Raw genomic sequence first — 26,092 nt, forward strand, 5'->3', positions numbered from 1 at the left:
CTGGGAGGAAATGACCCTCCAAAGTCCTTGCCTTTCTCACCTTTCCCTCCTAGGAGCTCTTGGGACCTAAGCCGCCACGGGGAAAGTAGCCAGAAACAAATAGCAGCCTGGGTAATGCTTGTCTACTCAAGATGCCTGAGAACACACCACAATGTTTCTCTGTGGGAAAATAGGGAAGTATTTGGCTTGATTCCCAAGGTCACCGCTACTACCAGAGTGATTTGGGAAGGTCATTTAACCTTTCTGAGCCTTGATTCCCTCATCTCCAAAATGAAGGGAATAATTTTTACCAGTCAGAATTATCGTGATGATTTCTTAAGAAAAAGTGATGAGAAAAAAAAATAGAAAAAGAAAAGAAATAAGAAAAAGTGATCAGTACAGTGTCTGGTGCAGAATAAGTAATTAATAAAAAGTAGTCATTAATCAAAATTTTAATCCATCTGTCTCCCCTTGCCTAGCCTGTGGACCTCCTGAAAGTAGACATGATTTTTTAAAAATATCTCTTATTTTATCTTTCTCCCCATCCCTACTCTACACAATGCCTATCACAGTGCCTAGCAACTAATAGATGCTTAAGGAATGTCACCGTTTTTATTTTTGTTTTTTTTTTAATTTAGAATACTAATATTACAACAAATGTAAATTTTTCAAATAACATATGCACATTTAAATTTTAAAAATGAATACTTTCTCCTCTGTCCTCCTACCTAGACCCCTTGTTGGAAGCAACCACCATTAAGAGCTTGGTGTTTATCCTTCCTGACATATTTGTCACATTTATAAGCACACAGAGATACATGATGGAGACATACACCTCTGTCCACAAATGCTGGAGCCAGAATGTTGATATTTAACAACTGTGTGACCTTGGACGAGTTAGTTGGCCTCACTGTGTCTTAGTTTCCTCATCTGCAAAGATCCCATCTCATAAGACAATGATGGGAGATTAAATGAGTTATGATTTGTGAGACATTTGGAACAATGCCTGGGACATGATAGATTCTATATAAGTTGGTTAAATAAAAAACAAATATTGTTCTGAGACTTAACATTTCTCACTGATCTGTATATTTTATAGAGCTTTTTGTGTCAAAGCATATTGATGTTTCATACTTTTTAATGTCTTCATAGAACGACACTTTGTAAATATGCTTTAATTTATTAACCATTTGCCTCTTGATGGGCATTTAAGATGGTTTCAACTATTTCACTGTAGACACAATTTGTAAGTATAAATCCTTGCATGCTTCTGGGAATATTTCTGTCGAATAGATTCCCTGAAGTAGAATTGTTGGGTCAGAGGGTATGTCATTTACAATTTTGATAGATATTGTGAAAATTGCTACTCAAAAGGTTGTACTGATTTCCTCATAATGTGGACGCATACAAGTAACCATTTCCCCACACCACTGCCCACACTGGACACTTTTGTTTTTTCCCATTCTGATGGTGGGGGAAACATTAAATACTTGTTAAACTATATGGATAAATAAGTGTATAAATGATTATGTGATTGAACAAATGAACAAAATGGGCCAACACATGAACCAGGAGAACTTGGGATCACTGGTTTATTTGCTCCCCTCCCCCATCAACACACTCTTTCTACTCTGGCCATGAGCTCACTGCCCTCCCATCTCTGCCCACAGCCTGATGGAGTGTGCTGCAGAGCACCCAACTATTTTCAAGTCAGTGGAAAACTTTGTGAACCTGGTGAAAGGCCTCCTGGAGAAGCTGCTCGATTACCGGGGTGTGATGACGGACGAGAGCAAAGACAACCGCATGAGCTGCACCGTGAATCTGCTGGTGTGTGGGGTTGGCCACCTCGCCCCAAAGTCCCACCAGACCAGAGTCTTGGGGGCAGGCCTGGTTTGGGGTTTCACTATGCTTTTGATAGGGAGGCAGTGCTAAGGGCCTCACAAACCAGACAAAAGTGGGATTGAATCCCTACTCTGCCACCTGCTAGCTCTGTGTCTTGAGGCCAATAACTTCACCACTCCATGCTCAGTTTCCTCATAGATCAAATGGGAACGAGTGTTTTCTTTAGCACTTAACACATCATATGGAAGGGAAGTGGCAGTAGAAAGTGGTTAAGAGTATGAGATTTGGAATTACTTAGTGCATAGGTTCTTATCCTACCTCTGATAATTAATAGAATAGACAAGTCAAGGAAGTTTTCTGAAGGTTTAGTTGGGTTATCTGTTCTATAGAGAAAATAATGGTACCTATTTCTTAGGTTATGCAGTCCAGGGGCATGTTTAAATGCTTACTACGTATTAGTTTCCTTCTCTTATGGAATGGAGTAATCTAATAACCAGAATTTACAGCAAATTAGTATAGGCCAGGCTAACCAGAGCAGCTAATCTCAAGTGCAGTCCCTTAACCCCTACACCACATGACCTGCCAAGGGCCAACTCCTGAAAAGTCTCCCTTCGTATATCCTGCCATACAGTCATGAGACAGGTTGTAGCAGCCCCAGCACTTCACACCATCATGTCAGCCCACCCTAAAGTGGTTTAAATGAATGAAGTTGGCCAAAAGACCATGTGGCATCCATCATATCAATGACCCCTGCCATGCTCAATGCTCCAGAAATATAAATCCTGTCCTATACTTCCTTTGTGTGGCTTCTGTTTACCCCAGGTGGACTCCCTTTTTAATAGCCTAGATATTGCCATTGATTTTCTGAAATGCTAAGGGGAGTTTAAAAATCCTGATTACAGCAGAAAGGAATTCACTGTTAATAACTCCACCAGGTCCAATTTACATAAAGAGCAGGAAGAGGGGTTTTCCAGGAGTTTAGCAATTTCTCTCTATGGAGAGGCAGAAGTTAGTTGAAGAAAATGACCTTCAACAGTCAGACTGACCAGGGAGAGAGTTTGGGACAGGCAGATCCACAAGCAATTAGACCCTGCTAGCTTTTGGTGTGGTGTAAACATGGCATCAGGAAGGAGGACAGGAAGAGGGTGTCAGGGGGGCTGAGGTCTAGTGTGGCTCTGCCGCCCACTAACTGTGTACCCTGGAACACCTGGAACACATCACCTCCCCCTTTCTGAGCCTCTGGTGTACATTGGGTTAAACCAGGGTCTTCTCAATGTATGGCTCATGGGTCAGACCACGACCTCTTGGCTTGGAGTTAAGGACTCATTTACAAATGCATGAGATTAGGATCTCTGGTGGTGGAGCCCAGGACTACTACTAGTCTAAATGACTCCCAAGCTTGAGTCAGGCTTCCTAGCTATTGCCAAGTTTAAGTGTTTTTGCCTGTGGAGTCTCATCATAACTCCTCATACTGCTGTACCAACAGGAGTTATTATCCATTATTCTCCCTGGGATCCATTACTATTCCTATTACTCTGATTACTGCTGTTACCGTGAGTCCAACCAGCTCTGAATACTAGGTCTGAGCTTGTCAGCGTCAAGCTGGGCTGCCTTTTGTTGTAGACTCTGTCAAAGTGGACTGCCTCAATCCTGACAGCCCCCCTTTCAATACAGCAAATAGCTCAACTTCACCCCTAATATATGATGTTTGAGGTACCCCTTCTGTCCCTTTACAGTCTAAGGACAAGGGACTTGACTTTCAAGGCAGAATCTCTTAAGAAGGGTGTTTGATGCATTCAAGAAAGTAAAATTTGTGCTCCCATCTCAGGGCCCCCGGTAGTAAACAGCAATCTTCCTTGCTTCTCTTTCACTACACCTTCTACCCCTGCCGCTCTGCAAAGAAAAACACTCATCACTGTTTTTCCTTCACTACCTAGAATTTCTACAAAGATAACAATCGAGAAGAGATGTACATAAGGTAAGATGTTTGTTTTCTAAAATCCAGACCTGCTGTGTCATCCTCCCGCTCAGTATCCATCCATGGCTCCCCACTGCCTTCAGGATAGAATTTAAACTTATCTTCTTAACTCTGGATCCCTCTGTGTTCTGATTCTTACCAATCTTTCCAGATTCAACTCCTTTCATTCTCCTATAAGTGCCCCCCATACTACCTGGACTTCTGTGACCTGCCGTGCTGCTTTGCTGTGTCCACAGACCACGCTTTCCTTAACCCACCTTGTGGATTGAGCTGTGAATTGCATCTGCATTTGTTGAAGTCTGGCACATGAGGCCCAAGTCCAGGGTTTATGAAGCATGTAGTTAGACCATTGGCCAGCCCAGTTTCAAAGGGAAAAAAATACCAAGACGCATGATACCTGCTTCCTTGTAGGCATTTAAAAGATATTTATTTGAATATATCATGAAGGGGTTTTTGGGGGGACATTAGCCTGGAGCAAAAAACTCCCTTGCCAATTTTTCTCAGAATCTCATATTTTTTTTCCTACAAAGTTTTTTTATTGTTATTTTTACTCATTACAAAAATAATGCATACTTATTACCAAAACAACAGCAACAAAAAGCTCATAAAATATAGACAAAACCAAAAGAAATGACATAAACTCCCATAATCCATACATACTCTCAGACCCTTTTATATTTATATATAGATAGAATTCTATGCCTGCATATTTTTTACAAAAATTAGATCATATTGCTCATAATTTATTCTATGCTTGACAAGAATTCCATGTCAACAGATGAATTTCAACATCATTTTTAATGAAACTATAAAATTCTTTTTCCAGAATATACCATAATTTATATAGCCAATCCTATATTGTTGAACATTTAGATTGTTTCCAACTTTTTTCTATTGTAAATAGCACAACGACAAAATTCTTGGACGTACGTCTTATGTGTTCAACATATATCTTGCACATATCCTCATGAGACAAGAGCCCACAAAGAGAAATTGATCAGAAGATTAACAAGTGTTTTCAAGTCTTTTGATCCATTCTGTCAAAGGCCAGGGACTCCAAGTCTAAACCTACTCTGCTATTATTGCAGATATTTTTAGGTTCTTAGTTTAGCATTATTCCAGGAATAGGAACTATCATTTGGATAAAAGATCATTCCATAGGCTGGCCTAAGCTTAAATAGTATTTATAACATCGCTAGACAGGACTTACTATAGTGGTGCAAAGCTTTGGAGTCCAAAGGACCTGGGGTCTTCACCTTGTCTTCTCGGTGACCCTGGCTAAGATCACTCAGTCTCTCTGGGCTGAGGTTTCCCCTTACAGAATGTTTCCATTCTACCTTCTGTTTTGAGGATTAAATGAGATGCTATAGGTAAAGTGTCTAGCACATGGATCCATCCCTCCAACCTCTTTTCTCTCCTTCCCATTTTAGAAACACAGATGGCGAGCCCCAGATCTCCATAAGCTCTGGAGATTCGAGTTCTGTTGTAATCTAGGAAAACCGCATTTGCCTAAACCAAACAATGTAACAGGATATAGTCTGGAAACCTGTTCTGTTTGGCAGGCATAGTATTTAAAAACATTTTTAAATTGGTTGCCAAAATTTGAAAATCTAGAGATTTTATATAAAAATAAAAATTTCCCCCTTCTAAAAAACTCAGAAGGTGTGGCAACACGGGGCCCTCCTCCTGTCCTGACAAAACTGGAGTACTCTGGTCATGACATCGTCTCTGTTCCCCGTTGAACTTCACCCTGCCTACCTCACTCAAGCTGCCCATCTGGCCTGCGTAGGTGTTTGAGCTTGAATCCCTGGTCAGGTCAAGCAGGGTGTTTTCCTTTGGGCTCTACAGTAGATCCCCAAATCCTTGAGTTGGCAAAGGAGAGAAGAGGGTGCCTTGGTTGACCAGGGAGCTGAAAGTAGCTGGAAATCTGTTCCTCTGGCTGCTCTCTTAAAGGTTTTTGCAACCAGCCATCTGGGGATTAAGGGACCAAGGGTGGGCAGGAGGATATAGGGTAGGACTCAGCCATGCACATAGAAAACCTCTAAAGAGACCTTTAGAGACCTCTGAAGGCAGGACACAAGCTCAACACTCCCCGCATGCAAGCCACGTGTAATTTCGCTGATAACTCTGAATGATGAGAAGAAAAGTGAAGGACAAGAGTGGATAGTCATGACTATGGAGGCAGAAATTGCTGATGTTGAAACCCAGTTCTACCTATTTGTTGCTCTGACTACTTTAACATAAATCTCAGTAGTCTTATCTATAAAAGGATGATTGGGAGGATGAATTGATATAATACATAAAGTACCCATTTGTTGGATGAATGAAAGAGCAAATCTTTCTACCTGGAAGGCTCATTCCTCATTCATCCCCTTACTTTTAGATCCTAGCCTAACTGCCGTGCAATGGAAACTTTTCTAGAAGTCCCTCCTCTCCCCACCTAAATGAATCCTGTTCTCATAGTACCACGGAACTCTCCTTCACAACGTAGATCACAACTGTATTTTTACAATGTAAAGTCATCCCAGGGTTCAGTACTGGAACTTCACATTGCAAAGGGAGAGAAAGTGGGAATGTGGTTATGGTTGAATTATATATTCTCCCTACTGACAGCTCAGGGTCTCTACATGAATATTCAATCTTGAGGCCCTGATCCACTTCCTTTACCAGAAAATGCACTTCTTTTATACCAAGAGAACACTGAAGAGAGGGTAAGAGCTGTCCTTTATAGTGCTGTGGCTTGTTCATTCTCCTGGAATGGTACAATGTTCAGAGCACAGGCTCAGGAGACAATTAGCCTGGATCACGTTCCAGCTCTGCCAATTATTAGCACTAGACTTCTGATGAAATATTCATTTCCTCTTCCTTAATTTCCCTTACTTGTCATATTGCATTGGCCAGACTCTTCAGTATCAAGTGTCATACTGGCTGGGATGATACTTAAATTCTCCAGGCCATAGTTTTCTTATCTGGAAGTGAGAATTCTCAATAAACCCATCTCCCAGAGTTGCCATGAGGATTAAATGATCTAAGGCTTTCAAAATACTTAGCTTGTTACGTGTCACACACAAAATATCCCACTAACACTAAGGGCTGCTGTCATCACCCATGTAGGGGAAGCTAATTATTGGAGACGAGGACTCCTTTGTGATCCTAAGTGGTGCCTAGTTGTTCTATGTGACTCCCACCTGGCCCTCCCTCCTACCTCCTTATCACTGAACCTGGTAACCTAGCATATTTCTCTGCATAGGTACCTGTACAAACTCCGTGATCTTCACTTGGACTGTGACAATTACACAGAGGCTGCCTACACACTCCTTCTCCACACCTGGCTTCTCAAGGTACTGCCCTTCCAGTGAAAGTGATTTGTGCTAGGATCTCTATGGGGCGCTCATAGCAAATTGAAGTTAAGAAAGAAAAAGAGAAAGAGAGAAAGGAAAGAAAGAGAGAAAGAGAGGTAGAAAGTGAGGGAGAAAGAGAAAAACAGGAAAGGAAGAGAAAAGGAAAAGAAAGGAAAGGCAAGGCAAGACAAGGCAAGGCAAAAGAATTAGCCAATAAATTTTGTTTTGCTGTGTCCCCAAACTCTTGACCTGGCCAGTTACTTTTCTGCACTTCTTTGCCTGGTCACATAAGGTTTCAAGTGACTTTCATATTTAGCAACAACGATAACCCCCCGAGATATGTTTTATGTTTTATATAACATCCAAACATCAACTATAAATTATTATCATGCCCAGTGAGCAGTTTTCCTTCTCTTGAAAACAGTATTGTAACTGGACCACATCTAAAGGATTTCCTTTCGCTTTTGAAAACCTGGGGCCATGTCTTACAGGGGTTCAGAGAAAATCCCTACCAGCCATACACATGAGCCAAGAGAGAGTCAAAGAAGCACCACTTGGCAAAAATCAGGAGGCACTTCCCAAAAGGATACTGCAGCCCAGCATTTCTCTGACTGACCACTCATACCCGGGGTGGCGGGCAAGCGGGCAGAGGTGTTTGCAGGGCTTCCTCTTGCTTCTCGTTAGTGAGGAAGACACCTGCCTTTGGCTGCCTCTCAACCCCGGGTGACTTCATGAGTCTTTTCTCCTCAGTGGTCAGATGAGCAGTGCGCATCGCAGGTCATGCAGACAGGCCAGCAGCACCCCCAGACTCACCGACAGCTGAAGGAGACGCTCTATGAGATCATCATAGGCTACTTTGACAAAGGAAAGGTAATTTGTCCCTGTCCTTCTTCTCTCTGTGGGGACCTTAGCTATGGGGAAGGGTGATTCCTTCCTATACTCTGCACCGCATCTGTCTACATGTCTGGTCAGCTGTCCCTCCCAATTCTAAGTCTGATCACTTGGCTCCACCTTCTCACCACCTCGATTCAGGCCTCATCATCGTTCACTTGGATGCTCAGCGGGGTCCAAGCAATCTTCCTGCTTCCTCTGTTGCCTCCAACAGATCATCCTTCATTCAGGAAATGGGGATCACAAAAATAATATTGGATCCCACCATTCTCCTGCTTAAAGTCATCTCCATGGGTTCCCCCATTCCATTAGAATGATTACACAATCCTGCTCATGACCTGTGAGGGCCCACATGAGCTGTTCTCTCATTTCATCCCTGCCAGCTCCCCCATGTTGTATGCCAAGCTACTTTCCACACCAGGGTCTTTGCACTTGCTTTTCCCACCATAGAACATTTTTCCCTCCGTAGCTTTCCATGGCAGGCTCCTTCTCACAGCTCAGAGCTTTGCTCAAACATCATGTCCTCGAGGACACCTTCTGGGACTAACTTCAATAAAACAGCATTTTAGAATGCCATGAACACAGAGACTTGTCTTGTCCACTGCTGAATGCCCAGTGGTTAGCACAGAGCCTGACATACAGGGCCAAATAAATATATGTTGAATAAGTGAATGAATTGCATGACTGAATGACACTATGATGCCATCATTGATCTTCAAACAGTTAAGGACGAAGTGTTTGGTTGGGTTTGGTCAGGAGATTAGGCAGACCGAGTGCTACCCATCTTCCAGTCTCCAGTGAAGCTTCAGGAAGCACCAACCCAAATGCACCCGTTCATCCTATAGGAGATGTGGCATGTGCACTAACTGCTCAGTCTCCGGAGTCGGCCCAGTTTCAAACCTTGCTCCTCTACTACCTACAGTTCCCTTGACCTCTTAGAGACTCCAGTTCCCACCCAAGATAGTGATACTAATAATACGTACTTCCTAGTGGTATTGTGAAAATTAGGAGAGAGAGTGCATGTCAAACAACTATCATAGGACCTGGTACATCGTCCTATCTTCTTAAATTTTAGCTCTCATCCTTACCCCACTCTGCCTTCAAGGCCCCAGTGAACTGGCCACTTCCTCCATCAAACCTTTCTTGAGTCCTCCAGTTTACCGCCAGCCCTGTCTCTCCTCTGAATTACAAGGTCTCTTACAGCTTATCAGGACATAATTTAATGGACTTAATTTTGGTCTGTTCTGTCACTGCAGTTCATTGTATCTGTCTTAGCCTGATCTCCCCACCTTCCCTGGAAAGACAAAATGAGGTAATGTCTATAGAAGGGCTTATAAATTCCCAGGAGTTGAGCAGTTGGAGAACACTGTTTTTATAATTTACAATTATAAGCCTCTTGAGGGCAGAGAGTCTGCCACTGCTGGAACCTTCTGCCCTGTTGGCATCAAGTCGAGATTACTATTTGTTTATAGCTGATTCAGTCCATCCCACTGTGAAAGCCCCAAAAGTACATGTGGAGCTTTGTCCTCTGCAAAGTATCCAGTTCAACTTGCCCTGCGCTGAGTAGAGAGGAAAAAGACGTCATCCCTCATCTCCACCTGCTTATCATCTAGTTGGCAAAACAGACATGCCGATCATAATCTTTTTTGCATACCACCCTTTGATGTTGTACAATAACGGAGGATGAGGGAGGGAAAGGTAGTGCCAAGGTACTTTGGGAGCAGAGAGGAGAGAACAGATGGGTATAGCTCACTCTGCTAGCCACTGCTGTGGAAGCTTCTAGAATGAAGCCCAAACTCTTTAGCATCCCTTTACCTTCCTTTCCCCACACCTCCCCTCATGGAGATTTACTGCTCCAGACACACACAATGGCTTTCTACTCTATAAGTCCACCTGTCATACTTGGTGGACTCCTCTACATCCCTCAAAACCCAACTCTCACATCTAATTATGTGTATGCTTTACCCACTTACGTTTCATGGAAGAGACTGTGTCTTCCCCATATTGATGTCTGTTCCATCACTGTATACCATACCATGCCGAGAAACCAGCAGGTGCTCCATAGGTAATATATGAGATTCCTCAGTTATATACTGAGGAGCAGTGACTGTCAGAGGTCAGACTCAGGAGGAACTCCCAAAGTATCTGACTCCCTCTCTGGCCCCTTAGTGGTCTCGTAACACATGGGGAGAGCCTTTCTGGCATGTTATGGTAGGAAGTTGGCAAATACCTACACATGAGCCAAAGAGACCCCTGACCCAGCCCAGGGACATTACCACCATCTTCTTGTCAGGCTGACGAGAAGGAAAGCCCCCGCCAGTCTGGCCTGTGGAGTTGGTTCCTCCTGGCACATAAAGCATTTTTATGCTGCTCACTAAGTTGTCCACGGGTTTACAGCCGTGGCTCCTCCACTCGGCGCTTGCTTTTATTTATTTTTATGCTTGGATGCAGAGAGAGCATTTTTGCTACAAAGCACACTACGTTTTGGCAACCTCCCCTTTCTCCTTCCCCACCTCCCCTAGCTTCTCCATTTAGATGCATTTTCCATTTAAAACTGAATATGAAATGTGATGGGTGTCCCTTGAGATTGCCAGGTTTCCAGCCCACTCTGCATCTCCCCCGCCTCTCTGCAGAGGCTCCCGACCTCCTTCAGTCTAAGATGGAGGGATGATCTACTGGATTCAGCCTAAGACAGAGCAGAGGAAAAGGAAAATCCCCTATATCCACGGTTTGTTTTTACAGAATTTTTTTTTTCAAATGGAAAAGACCTATTTACAAAAAGTTTGGTTTTTTTTGTTTGTTTGTTTTTTTGTTTTTTTTTTTTTTGAGAAAGGGATTCGGGGGCAGAGGGAGAGGAAGAGAGAATTTTAAGCAAGCTTCATGTCCAGTGTGGAACCCAACATGGGACTCGATCTGATGACCCTGAGATCACGACCTGAGCTGAAATCAATAGTCAGACGCTTAACCAGTGAGCCATCCAGGTGCCCCTTACAGAAAGTTCTAATCACTCTTTCTTCTTCTTCTTCTTCTTCTCCTTCTTCTTCTCCTTCTTCTTCTTCTTCTTCTTCTTCTTCTTCTTCTTCTTCTTCTTTTTAAGATTTTATTTATTTATTTGACAGAGAGACAGCCAGTGAGAGAGGGAATACAAGCAGGGGGAGTGGGAGAGGAAGAAGCAGGCTCCCAGCAGAGCAGAGAGCCCAACGCGGGGCTCAATCCCAGGACCCTGGGATCACGCCCTGAGCCGAAGGCAGACGCTTAACAACTGTGCCACCCAGGAGCCCCTGATCACTCTTTTTATACTCTAGTACCAATTCCCTCTCCACCTCTATGCAGCCCCCTGCCCACTCATACACTCCAAATAACCCCATTAAGAAGTGACAGGTATAAAATTTCAGTTATGCAAAATGAGTAAGTTCTAGAGACCTGCTGTACAACATAGGTCCATAGTTGACAAACCTCGGGTCACACCCAGGTGTGCGTTCTAGCCCAGCTTTTGGTTGGACATGTGACCTGAGACAGTGTTTCTGCCTGTCTGGACCTCCATTTCTCACCTGGGAACTGCAAATGTTACCAGTCACCTCCCAGAGCAGTTGTGAAGACCCAGAGAGCATGCGAATAAAGTATTTAGCTTCATCTCTGGCTGCTCCATTATTTGTCACAAAACTAGAGTGAGGGGCAGAGGAAGGGTCATGCTCCCTGGGAAGTACCTGGCTCCCTGTGCGTGGGGCCAGGCCTGGGTCTGAGTGAGGCTTACAGTGCAGTCCCAGGAGGCAAGCTGCCTCAAGTCTCTTCCTCAGTAAGGGTTCTACAAGCCTGGAGGTGCCTCCTAACCTTTGTGTCCATGACCTTCTTACAGATGTGGGAAGAAGCCATCAGTCTGTGCAAGGAGCTGGCAGAACAGTACGAGATGGAGATCTTCGACTATGAGCTCCTGAGCCAGAACCTGGTAAGGCTGGGTGCCCAGGGTCTCGGGCTCCCCTGAGAGGTGGGGAAGAGGAAGTGGGAGGCCAGGTGGGGTCAAGACAAAAGAAAAGGCCTGGAAGTAGGGCCTGAGTTGAGGAAGGCTGCTGAAAGCCTTCCTTCCAGTTGGGAATATATCCAGAGGGAGGTATTCTGGGAAAACTCATCAGCGACAGTTTCCCGGATGGAGTGGTAAGTACCTGCTTGGCACTGGGGCTGCTGCTGCTGTTGCATACCCAATAAACACTGTGCTACATTTGCAGTAAAAGTCCCACAAATCACCAAGCCAATTAAATAAAAACGCAAATTTGTGCTTTCTGATTAACAGATAAATCACATTTAAATGCTCCCCATCTGGCCATTCCCCATTAGCTCCTTGGTGCTGGTGATTTGGTGGGGGTAGGTGGAAAGTGGGGGAAGCCGGCCTAGCCTGCTCACACTGCAGATGCCAGGGCTTGGTGGGGAGGTGAAATGCAGCACACTTGGGCTGCTCCTGCCACTCGTACACCTCCCACCTATTTCCTGGCCACCTCAGAACTAGGACCCCGGCACCCCATCTTAGCCTATGTTGACAGACCAGTCCAGCTGTGTCCAGAAAACTCTAAAATGAGAGTCAGAATGTGGAGAGATGATTTATTGCTTCTTTGGGGGGGCATGGGTACCGAGTACAGTGTTCTTGTTAAAACCAGCTGAGCAGTTAGCTGTTTGCACCGCGTGTAAGATATGATGCAAACGCACACGTGTAGTCACACCAAGAGACACTGACATCAAGCCCGCACAAACATCCACATGGATGTTTAGAGACATGGAGACACACACGCCTTCTAAACATGTGCATTCACGTGCTTGAACACACGCACACACGGAGTGCACATGTATGCACACACAAGCACACTTACATCCAGTACACATTTGTATACACATGTACATACACAGAATACACATGCACACACATATACCGTACATTTATGCACGCACAGTACACATGCATGCACACACATGCACACACCTGCACACATGCATGCACACATGCACACACACGTACACGTGCATAGGCACACTTACACATGTATGCACATGTACACATGGCACACATGCACGCACACAGTACACATGCGTGTGCTCACATGCACCCATGGTACACATATATGCACATACGCGTGCACATGGTACACACGTACACGTGCACACACGGCATGCATGTATGCACACACATGCACTCACAGTACAGATTCATGCCCCTGCTGATGTACGTGCACATCCCTGCTTCGAGGCTTGTGCTACACAGGCTTGTGTCCTTGCACATTTATCTCCCATATTGTATCAAATCTCAGATGCCATCGGTGCGATGTATTTTTTTTATGTATCCTGTCATGATTTCTGTCTAGCTAATAGCAACTGTAAGATGCTATCAGATGTAAAGTAAGACGCAAACTGTTTTCAGAGATGTTAAAATACGAAAACCACACCTCTTAGAAATGATGAAATGTGTTAAGTGTACATACACAGGAAGGCATCTATATCCAGAGATATTTATGCATCCAGAGAGCCTCATAAACACATGCCTGGTGTGCATGGAGGGGGAGCAGTGTGGTGAGGGGGGGGCTCTGGACAGCTGGCTGGATTCAGCTCCGTACTTTCTAGCTGCACTATGAGACACCATTTCTTTCTCTGCAAAACAGAGATGTGATACTTGTGAGTTGTTACGAGGATGATGCAAGTAAGCAAGCTAGTACAGGAAGAGTGATCAACATGGAACCTGGCAGAGGGCAAATACAGCTATTGCTGTGTTGATTATGGACATATCCACGGATACGTAAACATGTGTCCTGGGCATCTTGGTATAATGATCATGTCTCAAGTGTGGTCTCTCCGAGCCGAATGCGCCTTCGATACACATCTATGTTGTTAAAAGCTATGAGTTTTCTCCTTTCAGATTCAGCAGGCAAAATTCTATGAAAACATCATGAAAATCCTCAGGCCCAAGCCAGACTACTTTGCCGTTGGATACTACGGCCAGGGATTTCCCTCCTTTCTGCGGGTGAGTGTGCTGGTGACGGAGACCCAGGCCAGGGGCCTGGCGCCTCTCAGCTGTCACTTTGTGCTTCGAGGATCCACTTGTACTGAGACTCTGTGCGCTCCTCCCTCTGAGTGCTGCCTTTTCCCCCAGCACACGCCCAGTCCCCTCCATCATCACCACTCCCAGCCACCCCATGGTTCTCTGATCTGCAGCAACCAGAGCTTCCCCGTGAGGCAATAGCTCCCCGTCCCTTGAGTGGGGCATTCAAGGAGAGCCAGAGGACCTCTGTCACCCAGCAGGCTCTGCAGAGCACTTGTTCTCAGACGCTTTGGGCTCAGGAATCTCTTTTCTCTCTGAAAAATTATTGAGGTCCTCCATGAAGTTTTGTATTTGGAGACTCTGTCTACATCTCCCATATTCAAAATTAAAACTAAGAAAATTTTAAAATATTTATCAATGTATTTAAAAATAATAATTAACTTCTCATGTGTTCATATAACTTGCATCTTTATGAAAAATAGGGTACATTTTTCCTTACTTTTCCATAAAAATGTGTGCAAACAATGAGATTGTTTCATATTTCTGCAAATCTCTTTCCTGTTTAGATTAGGAGAGGATAGCTAGGTTCTTATACCTGCTTCTGCATTCAGTCTGTTGTGATAATACATGTCATGCAGGCTCTGGAAAATTCTACTGTACATCTGAGCGAATGAGAGTGAAAAAGGCAAATGCCACCTGACCATTATTATGGAGAGTGTTTCTTGGTCTTATGAGGTCCTGAAAGTGTCCTAGAGACACTCAGGGGTCTCCGGAGCATATTTTCTGAACCAATGCTTTCGTGGATTTCCCACTGATCATGTACGGGGTTGGACTAGGTCAGTTATAGGTTTCCTTCCCATAGGACTCCTTCCCGTGAGCCTATGGTTCAGTTCTGAGGTCAGGGAGATACAAAAGAAATAGCCAATCTGATCTCTGACCTTACTTGATTTACGGTCCAGCCGAGGAGGTAAGTCTCTCACTGTTACCAGTCTGGGGAGGTCGGAGTGGGCTCACAGGAGTGAGCACCATAGCCTGCAGAAGAGGTAGATAGTAAGGCTTTCCTCAATGGGAAGGTGAGGAGAGGTGGCTTCCCAAACCTGATTGTTCATCAGAACCCCTGGGGAGCTTGTTAAAGATACATGTTTCTGGATCCTACTCCCATAGGTCTCATTTCAGCAGGTCTAGGGCAAGGCCTGGGGAGCTGAATGCCTAGAAGTCTCCTAGGCCCATCTGACAATCCTCTAGATATGAAAGCATTCATATGCAGAGGTGACAGATGTGGGTTTGGACTGATGGGCTTCTGGGCCATTAGAGGTGGCACAGATGGTACAGATATAATCTAGAACAGGGTTTCTCAACCTCAGCTCTAGTGACATTTTAGACCAGATTATTCTTCGTTATGGGGGCTGTCCTCTGCATTGAAGGTCTTTTTAGCCTCCTGGGCCTCTACCCACTGGGTTCCAGTAGCTCTCCCTCCCCCAAGCTATGACAATGAAAAATACTTCCAGTTATTGCCAGTATCCCCTAGGAGGCAAAATCACCCCCAGTTTGAAAACAACTGATTTAGAGGAGGCTAACACAGCCAAAGAAGTGTAAAGAGTGTAATTCTATGGATCGAGAGCCAGGAGCCACCTGATGAAGGACCCGAATGCTGGGACCTTCCATCCTACAGACCCAGCCCATATGGCCCATGAAAGGCAGGAGGGACCTTTTGTGGTCATGTGAGCGAAAGTGCAGGTATGATACGTTGAAATCCGAGTGAGGAACAATTCTGAAAGCTATACACAGGACAGTCTGAAGAAGTTCCCAGCATCCATGATCCCCTCTCCTTTTAGAATCAATCTTTTTGAAGAAGTGGTGTGCCCAGCTGGTCGGTGAGCTGAGCTCCTTGCTGGGGTGGGGAAGCAGGAAGGAGGGAGATCTATAGAAGGTCACCATGGCTCTGTGCTTATGTCACAAGCCTCCCAGCTTTCCTTGTATCTCCTTCTCCAAGCCTGGACCCTGAGATCTCTGTTGGGTGTCATTTCTCTGCAGAACAAAGTATTCATCTACCGAGGGAAGGAATATGAGCGGAGAGAAGATTTCCAGATGCAGCTGATGAGCCAGTTCCCCAATGCAGAGAAGATGAACACAACCTCTGCCCCTGGGGATGACGTGAAGAATGCCCCAGGCCAGTGTATCCTTGGAGAATGGCCCAACCAGGGGCCAAGCAGAGATAGCTCTGCTGGGATGTTAGCCCACAGAGCCCCACCTTAGAGCTTAGAGCTACTGCCAGAATCATTGCAGTGGTGCCAATTTTAGTGTCCAGCATGGGATCCAAAGAATCCATCTCGGGAAACCCTAAACGTTGCATTCATTGATCAATGCACTTATTCATTCACTCTCATAATGAATACTATCGAGCCCTGACTCGGTGCCAATCATTGTGCAAGGTGCTGAAGATCACACTCACAAAGTGGCCCTACCTTCAGGGAGCTTATGGTCTAGCAAGTAAAAGAGACATCAAACAATTGCACCATTAAATGTGTTTATAAAAATGGGATTAATGCCAAGAGAAAGCCGTGCAGGACACTGTGACTGGGAAGACAGAGAAGGCTTCCTTGAGGAAGGTAATGTTTAAAGTTAGCAACCAGCCAAAGTTAGTGGGAGGCAGGGAGAATGGCCCAGGCAGAAAAAAGGACCATCATGTGCCCAGGCCTCGAGTGGGAAGGAGTATAGCAGGTTCAAAGAACTGAAACAGTGCCACATTGCTCTTACAATAAGATCAAAACTCCTGGGCAAGGCCAGTAGGCTGTCCACCATCTGACCCCTGCCTGCCTCTCCAATGTCATTGCCCTCCTTCCCCACGATTCCTTCCCTCTCTCGTGACCCTCTGGCCACAGTGGCCTCCTTTCTGTTGCCTAAACACACCTAACTGGTTCCTTCTGGGCCTGTGCATATTCTGTTCCCTCTGCGTGTCATGCCCTTCCCCCAGCTCCTTTCTCACCCATCAGATCCTAACTTGGCGTCCCATCCTGGAAGAGCCTCTCCTGGTCACTTATCTAAAGTGGCCTTTTCTGAACTCTTCATGACCCTCATATCTCAAACCTTATTTGTTTTCTTTAGAGAACTGATCTCAATCTGTTATCTTTTGTGCCTTTTAAAGGTCCACGTAAGCTAGACTGTAAGCCCTGGGAGGCCAGAGGCCTGCACTGCCTTGTTCACTGCAGTAACCCCACCCCCACCACCTGCCCCAGTGCACAAAGCTGACACTGAGAAACTCCTTGTTGATTAATAGAAAGACAAGGGAAATGAGAGAAAGCAAAGAGAGATAGACAAATAGCGACAAGAAGGAGGGAAGGACACAGGGAGGGAGCCAGCTCACTGGAGTCCGCAGAGAAGGGCACAGGAAACATGAGGTGATGCCAGTGAGGTTGGGTAGGTGGTGGTGTTTGTAGGGCCAGGAGCTGACACCGGGCAGGAGGCAGGACTCCTGGGGGGGCAGAAAGCATACAAACTCAAGGATCAGGCAGACAGCTGAGCCACCGTGGCTCTCCACACTGCACCCTGTAGCACAAATTAAGTTGCAGCCTTTAAAACGGGGTTGACAGGTTGCATGGCTGGTCTGCTAAATCTGCCAAACCTTAATCCAAATATTTTTCCCTTGGGTGATAAATATTCATCTGTAACCTTTTCATTATGCTCACCTGCCCTTCATGCCTGCTCTACCATGGTATTTGCGAGAGGAAATGTACCTAGTCCTGGGGCTGACTGGTTACAAATGTGATTTTGGTTACAGACTAGACAGGAGATTAGTACGAGGGCCCTTCTTTTTTTTTTTTTTTTTTTAAGATTTTATTTATTTATTTGACAGAGACAGCCAGCGAGAGAGGGAACGCAAGCAGGGGGAGTGAGAGAGGAAGAAGCAGGCTCCCAGCAGAGGAGCCTGATGTGGGGCTCGATCCCAGAACGCCGGGATCACGCCCTGAGCCGAAGGCAGACGCTCAATGACTGCGCCACCCAGGCGCCCCACGAGGGCCCTTCTTAAGTGGACTCCTGGTGTTGACTAGCTCTGTGGTCTTGCAGCTTGGGGCGGAGGGAGAGCATGTGTTACGGAGCCAGCTCATCATTTGTGGGCCTGATTCAGTGCCAGGAATCAGGTGGAAAAGGAAAAAGGGCTGACATTTGCTAAATGTCCTCTTCATGCCATGCATGAGATTGAGTGCTTTATAAACGTTATTTCTTTAGCTTCCATAAAACACGATAAGATGGATATTATTTTTGTCCTATTTCATAGGGAAAGAATGTATAGGGCAGAGAGGTAAAGTAGTTTTCCTAAGGTCACAAACCTAGTTAGTGATGGAGGTGAGATTTGAACTCCAAGATCTGTCTCAAAGTCTGTATTCTTTCTATAATGCCATCACTTTCATCAAGATTAATGAAAAGAATGTTCTTTATTAACTGTTCAGCATGCAACAGGCATTTTTCATGCATTGTTTCATATTATCCTTATAGTAATCCTATGAGTTGGGGATTATTACTCTCTGTATTTTACAAATAAGAAAACCAAGGCTCAAAAAATGTAGGCAGCTTACACAAGGACCTGGGAACTGATAGAGCTAGAATTCGAACTCAGGTCTGCCTATTGCCAAAATCTGCGCTCTTAATGCTCTGCTTTCTTACTTTTTCTAGTGGAGCCGACAAGCAACTTGGAAGGGTGACACATCTCATGTCTTCTCATTTAAGTCTCAAGTGGGGGAAGACATCTGAAGCAAAGGTCTCTTAGCTGAGTGTCTCCTATCTCCCATCATCCCCCTGTGCAGAACTTGGGGTCACAGTTCCATGCATAGATTCAACATGTGGTGAGACAGTCTAGCCATGCATCCTCCTGGATGTGATTTGAGGGCTCTGGCGTCCCTAGCTTCCCCAGGACAGGTTTGGATTCTCCTCTTGGACCAAGGCCAATTGCTAAGATCAGTAAATATGACCCAGAACCTTCTCTAAAACAAGGGTTAGCAAACTTCTCTGTAAAGGACCAGGTAGGAACTATTTTGGTCTTTGTGGGCTGTGTGGTCTCTATGTCATAACTCTTTGACTCTGTTGCTGTCCTGGAAGAGCAGCCACGGATAACACGTAAATGGATTAGTGCGAAACCAAAGTGGTTTCCCTCCCAGGGAAGGCTGTTGGCTATATGGCTTGAGAAAGAAAATGGTTTTCCCGAATATTACAGAAATCCTTCCACTGAGATTTGGCATTGTGTTCTCTCTCTCTCTCTCTCTCTCTCTCTCTCTCTAAGGGACTCTCATTTAATGTGGAAATATTCTCCAGCGGTAAAACAATTAAATCCCCAGCATATTAGTATGGACTGAGTTTATCAGAGGAGAACAATTAAATTAAACTTTGAATTATATTTTAGCCATTTCCATAGCCTCTGCCATCAGAAAACTCACAGTGTGGTGGGGAGGGTTTGGGAGGAGATGAAGACAGGGAGCTAGAGAGGTAATAGTCCCTGGAGAGTCAACGGAAAGAAAGGATCTCTGTCTGAGGGTAAATTGAATGCTCACGGAGCCTGTCGTGTTTGACATTTGCCTCAAGGGTTCACAGGGAGAGCAGGTGATGTGAGAAAATATTTCAAGCAAAGGGCATAGAAGAATCTTTTGGGTAGCCAGAGATAATGGTGGGACATGGGTTGGGGTCATATTAGAGTAACTTTGAATGCCAATAAGAGGAGTTTGTGATTCTTTAGTTTAGAAACTTCCAGTTCAGAAGAGAGTTTTCGGGAGTTATTGTGGTCATTGGGTAGAATGAAGGCATGAGAGTACTTGGATACCTGAAGAAGAGAGATGAGTAAAGGAGACATGGAAGGCAGAAGAAGGGAAGCAGAAGCCAGGGAATAGGACCAGTGATGACTGGTTTTATTTATTTGGATTGCCATGCTATCAGCTTAAAATGAATAAAGGTCTAGAATAGGCAGATAAAGCTCGCCTCACCTGTGCGGGTGGCAGGCATCACTAATCAATCATAGAACTCTTTCCCACTGAGCCTGGACATGGCCTTACAATCCTGCCACGGGAAGTTACTTTCAAGCTTTCAAAGTTGGAGTGCAAAATGATATCTACCTGCATGCTCCAAAGCAGTACTTCTCAAACGTGAGGAAGCGTAGGTACCACCTGAAGATTTTAAGGAACTACACGCACTGATTCAGTAGGTCTGAGGGAGGGCTTGGGACTCAGCATCTCTGGCAAGCCTCCAGGTGATGTGATGATGCTATTCAAAGAGCCACACTGGAGTCTGGAGGCGAAGAACCCTGAGCGGGGGGCTAACAGGCCCAAATACAAACCTCTGTTCTGTTCTCACAAGCTGTGTGACCGTCAACAATTTGGCTTCTTTCGCCTTGATGTCCTGTCCATGAGAGGGAGATGACTTACATTAATAACACTGCTCAGTGGGACTGGCGAGATGAAAGGAGACCGTGGGAAGATGGGCTCTGCGATTGATGGAGAACTATAAATTCATTAGATGGTGTTACTGTTAATATAGAAATGATGATGATGATTAAGGACTACTAACCAACTGTTAGCAGGGGCTGAGCCCTGGGATAAGGTTGCAAGTGGCAGGCAGTTCCGTTAAGGACCAGGGTGACTACTCACTTGTCATTAGGACATCGTTGGCGGCCAGCAAACTGAGGTCAGTCATTCAATAAAACTTGGCCTCAGAAGGGCTGTCCCAGGAGGTCTCACCTGGGACCTGCTATATTTGGAACTGTCCCACAGCCAGCAACACACTGTGAGCCCTTGACTGCAGGAATCCCAGACATCCAGTGTTTCACTGTCCAGCCAGTCTTGGATGAACACCCAAGGTTCAAGAATAAGCCAGTGCCTGACCAGATAATAAAGTAAGACCCATAGTTCATTGGAAGGGGGGATGGGGAAGAAAATCCCATGAGGCCTCCAAGCTGAGCTAGTGGCAGGACAGGCCCTGGTGACTTCCAGTTCTTTCTCTGGGTTAGCCAGCGTTTTATCCCTTTGCCTCTTGGGAAAAGAATCACCTGCCCCTCATTAGCCATCTGGGCTCTGCTCCTGAAAAGGCTGAAGCCTGAGATGGGAGGAACGAGGAACAGCAAATCCTCAGGAAGCAGCAATGACGTGCACTGAACTGGAGGTGACAGAGTGGTTCCAAGGGCTCCCTAGCCAGGCTGTGGGCCGGGCAGGCAACAGGCAGGGTGGGGACACAGGGGCAGTGCTCGTCCTGAGCACGTTCTTCCAAAGGGACACCTTGTGAGCATTTGTTGAGGCTGTGCACTGACAGAGGCTGTGTTCTGACTATGACAAAGGGGCATTAGAGGAAGCAGCCTGAAGGCGGGTCTCCATCCACTCAGAACCAGATCGAAAGGTCAGTGATGAGGCCACGAGGCAGGGGGTCTGTGGGGCACCCTTCCGGGCTGCCCAGTGTACCCTCGTCAGACCCGGGTGCGCACTATAGCACCTGGAGTGCCTTAGTCAAAGGCCTCTCCTCTGGGAGGACAGTGGGAAACAGGAGGTCTTTGTGAGAAGGGCCTGTCCGCTCAGCGAGAGGCAGCCTGCCCCAGCAGTGCACACCAGTGCAGGAAGTTGAGCAGCTCTAACTCAGCTTGGGTCTGAGCCTCCCCTCACCCCTTCAGTCAGGCACTGTGGGCAAGGAATAACAACGATGCAGCTAGCACCATGCCCTGCTGGCCCCAGCGTGAGAAGCTCCCTAGAGATTCAGGAAGCATGATCTGGGGGATGCTTGGGATACCTAAGGAAATCCTTAGAAGATACTCCTGGGACATGAGGCTAGGACCTTAGGCATATCTAGAGCCTCCGTTGAGGTCACAGGTGTGCATTAATGCTAGAATTCCAACTCCTTGGGTACTCTAAGGGGTACTATGTTCTCAGAGGACTTTAGACTAGTCTAGCTAGTCTAGCTTCTAAATCACTTTGCAAGGAGCACCTGACTTTAAATGCTACAACAAGGGTACCGCCAGACCTGAAGTTGACTCTAAGGAGCCTCCCTGGACAGCACCAGGGCAGCTCGGGCTCCGTGTCGGCCGCCGGGCATGCTACCAGGGCCTCTGCCTCTTCCTGTCTTGCAGCTTTTATAAATCCAACTACGTGCAAAAGTTCCACTACTCCCGGCCTGTGCGCAAAGGGACCGTGGACCCTGAGAATGAGTTTGCCGTGAGTATCTCCCCTCCCCTTCAGCGGCCTTGACCATTCCCCCGGGCCACCTTTACCACCCAGAGCAGGTACCTGTCAATGTCAGAATGGGAGGGCATTTGATCCGAAGCAGAAAGAGGTAAAACTAACATCTATCGATATGATGACACCTATTCTCCAGTCTTTTCTATTGGGTTTGTTTTTGTTTCTTGAGCCTCTCCACTTTCGAGCTAGAGTCCAGGCCTTAGGTGAGATGCACTTTTCAACCACAGGGCATTCAGGCATTTCCAGAAGGTAGGAACCCTCAGGCTAAGCAGGGCTGTTGATGAAGTCAAACCTTCTAGGAAATAGTAATAAGAAGCCACAGCTATTTCAGTCCTCAGTATCCCCTGTGTGCTTCCCAGCTAGGGAATTCTGTCTGCTGTTTCCAAGGCTGGCGTGAGGAGGCGGCTCTAAATTTCTCTTAGCTCTTCGCGTTAGACTGTGATTCTTCATATTTTGGGAGTCACTGGCCCTTTAAGAATGTAACACTGTGAACCCTACCCCCAGAAAATGCAGGTAGTTGCATTCAATATTGCTTTAAAATTCTAATGATCCAGAGATTCAGATTAAAATTTACCAGGCCTAAATTCAGGGAAAACATTGGGAAAGAATTCTTAAGGGTAAGGCGGGAGTGTGTTTCTGAGTCTTGCAACATTTATCTGGACTCTGGGTAGATGAGAGGTTTGGGGGCCTGGCTGGGTTCTTGCCAAATTTCTCTGATGGCCAGTTTTCATGAAGTGTGTTGCTTTCCTGCCCTTGCCACCCCCTGCTTATGGGACAGTCGATGTGGATCGAGAGAACCTCCTTCATAACTGCATACAAGCTTCCAGGGATCCTGCGCTGGTTTGAGGTGGTTCAGATGTCCCAGGTGAGTCTCCAGGCCTTCAGGGTGTAGCCAGTCTCAGGAGCCCCTTTAAACTATAAGAAGTCGACAAGCATTTGTTCAAAGCCCAGAATTCCAATGCAGGAAGGGACCTGTGGTACTGTCCAGATCACCTGCTTTCAGATCTTTCTTTTAAGCATCAGACAAATGTTTCCCCCTGGCAAATGAAACCTACACAGAATCTTATAATAAAGCTGATGAATGGGAGCTTCTGTGGTTGGGTGCAGCGGGGAGGCAGAGGGCCTAGAACACCATGCCCTCAATCCTACCTCCATCTCTTCCTATCTCAGCAGCACCTTGGGACTGCTCCGCAGAGTCCCACTGTGAACCCATTTTATAGTTGGATAAACGAGACTAAGAGAGAGGAAACCACACAGAGGCAAAGCTCTGGCTAGGCTGCAATTGTTTGAACTCCCCTTGGGGAGATAGCCTGTCTTTTGCTTCTCAACATACTTCAGGGTCTCCACGTCCTTAAGCAGTCAAGGATCTTGCAGCTCCCAGGATGCAAAGGAAAGGCCAGGGTGGTCGTGAAGAAACTTGAAACATGGGGACATACTCAGGGTGTCATTCATTTATTTATTTAATAAATATTTAATGAGTACCCAACCCATGTCAAGCACCTAGAGATTTTTCAGTAGAGCTTACAATCTAGCAGGGAAGACATTCTGTAAAGTTGAAATAAGTATAATAATGTCATGGTAATAAGCAGTATGGGGAAAAATAAAGGAAAGGTGGTGGTGGAGAGATGCTACATTGAATAGGGGGCCCAGAGAACGCCACCTGCCAAAATGGCTTTTGAGCAAATCCCTGGTGGAGGTCAGGGAGTGATCCGCACGAATATTACAGAGAAGGACATTCTAGCAGAGGGGCCAGCAAGTGTACAAGCCCTGGGGACGAAACATGCTTGTACTTGCCTCACAGCAAGGGAGGGTGAGTAGTAGGACCCTGATACCAGATCCTGTAGGACCTCGTAGGCCACGATAAGGACTTTGGCTTTTCCACTAACCATGAGCAGAGGAAGGACATGATCTGACTGATGTTGTCAAGCTACTGTATTACCGGCTTGAGACCACCCCTCTCTAGCCCTTAATGTCCCCCAGCAGCTTGATGGCCCTCCGATCTCTCTTCATGGGCTTGGCCTAGACCTTAGGGAAAACATCATAATGCTGATGACATCAGCAAACTTCTATCAAGCATGTGCTGGACTGTTCACATGCACGATCTCATTTAAACCGCTCCACAGTCCTACAAAGTAGATATTCTTATTCTCCCACTTCACAGATGAGGGAACTGATGTACTGTGTGAGTTTGTGGGTTATTTAAGCTTAGCGAAAGAAGTGGGGTTCGATTTTCACCTCCTATATCAGACGTCTGGACCAGATTCACTCTCTCCTTCCTGAACATGTCCCCAGCCCATCCCGACATCAGTGGCACCCTGGAAAGAAAAAAGTATTCATGTTCTTTACTCATGGGACACATTAGTACATGATAAGCTTTGACAGGTGTCCCAGGCACAGTATCAAGGGCTTTACAGCGTTATCCCATCTAATGCTCACAAAACCCTGCGATGTACGTACTCTTACTAATCCCATTTTTGAGGTGAGGAATCAGAAACTTTCTGCTAATATGTAGCCTCCACCCGTTGGCCCTGGCTGTGTCTTATCCTCTGGTGGCGCTCTGCTCTAGCTGCCCCTGCTAGCCTGTGGGCAACCTGAGGGAGTCCCTGCTCTGCTCCCTGCCCTTCCCACTGCCCCCCAGCCCCTCTATGGTGTTTCTCCTCAAAGCACCCATCACCCCCAATAGACTCATAATTTGCTTGTGGGTTTATTTTTAATATCTAGAATTTTAAACATAACATATTGGAATATAATCTCCACTAGGATATAAGCTCCAGGAAGAGAGATTTTTTTTGTCTGTTTTGTTCCCTACCATATCTTTGAGTACAAAAATTAGTCTCGGGCACATAATTGGTGCTCAAGATTATTATTTGCTAAGTAAAGCCATCAATCAATCACTCAGTTAATAAGCAGAAATCCTTAATATCTGGGCTGGTTATCTCGTTTTGTGAACTCAGGATTGTGAAGTTAGGACAGAGTCAACCTTTTTGTTTTGCCTCGTTTATCCGGATGCCTTCTGAGAGAAGGGGTTTGGAAAACATCCAAAAAGCTGATCGGAGTGAACTTACCGCTAATAGCCTCTCTTAGTTGAGTTACCAAGAACTTCAGGACGTCTCAGACATAAAAGTTTCATGCCTGCCGAGTGAGTTCATTTTCAAAAATCTGTTTTTGTCCTATGTGTATTGGTATCTTGCTGTCGGTTGTTTCTTGCACGAACTGTCACCACTACAGTACTATTTGTACAGAGTGGTGTTTTCCGATTGAATTCCAGTGTCAGTTCTGTGAATCGAGGGTCCTTTCCTTGTGCTTGGACCTGGGAACACTCAGTCTTCCCAAGGGCTCGGAGAGCCACTTTCAGCTGGGGCACTAACAAGCTATGTATGTTGACAAATGCTGTATATCTCTGGACCTTAGTTTTCATTACCTGTAAGATAGAGATTGAAAAACTATGGAATTTCAGAGCTGAAAGGCACTGCAGAGGTCAGTTAGTCCAAGAGCTACAAATTCAAAAACCTTCCGAACCCAGGAAGATACTGCAAATATGTGAAATCCTCTCATTAAGACAGCAAGGCATGGCATAAGCTGTGGCAAGCACCCTCCAGTTGAACTAAATCTTTAAAACATGAGAACCCGTGCATGGGCTATATGATAGGCCTCTGCACGCCCAGTTTGGCCTACAAGTCTCCAGTATGCAAACCTGTGCCTGGTTCTTGTCCAGTCCCATTATCGGCTTATAAGGACACTGAAGCCCAGAGTGGGACTTGAACTGTTCAAGTGATCAGTGGTAGGAGTAAACTGTAATAATAACTTAGCCTGTCTTGTGCAGCTCACGGGATTCATAAGA

The 26,092-nt window shown here is 45.7% G+C and overlaps 1 protein-coding gene across 4 annotated transcripts in view; it reads left to right on the plus strand.

The window, feature by feature from the left end:
• The window catches only part of DOCK2 (dedicator of cytokinesis 2), a 406,900-nt gene that overhangs the window by 363,805 nt on the left and 17,003 nt on the right, over positions 1-26,092 (plus strand). For all 4 annotated transcript variants that reach the window (XM_026510947.4, XM_057312309.1, XM_057312311.1 and 1 more), the window contains 10 exons: positions 1,650-1,806; positions 3,759-3,799; positions 7,050-7,140; positions 7,891-8,010; positions 11,888-11,977; positions 13,928-14,032; positions 16,085-16,226; positions 20,843-20,924; positions 22,143-22,227; positions 23,030-23,116. In XM_026510947.4, coding sequence (XP_026366732.1) covers positions 1,650-1,806; positions 3,759-3,799; positions 7,050-7,140; positions 7,891-8,010; positions 11,888-11,977; positions 13,928-14,032; positions 16,085-16,226; positions 20,843-20,924; positions 22,143-22,227; positions 23,030-23,116 — 1,000 coding nt within the window. The remainder of the gene's footprint in view (positions 1-1,649; positions 1,807-3,758; positions 3,800-7,049; positions 7,141-7,890; positions 8,011-11,887; positions 11,978-13,927; positions 14,033-16,084; positions 16,227-20,842; positions 20,925-22,142; positions 22,228-23,029; positions 23,117-26,092) is intronic.

Source organism: Ursus arctos, unplaced genomic scaffold (genome assembly GCF_023065955.2).
Source record: "Ursus arctos isolate Adak ecotype North America unplaced genomic scaffold, UrsArc2.0 scaffold_15, whole genome shotgun sequence".
Lineage (NCBI taxonomy): Eukaryota > Metazoa > Chordata > Mammalia > Carnivora > Ursidae > Ursus > Ursus arctos.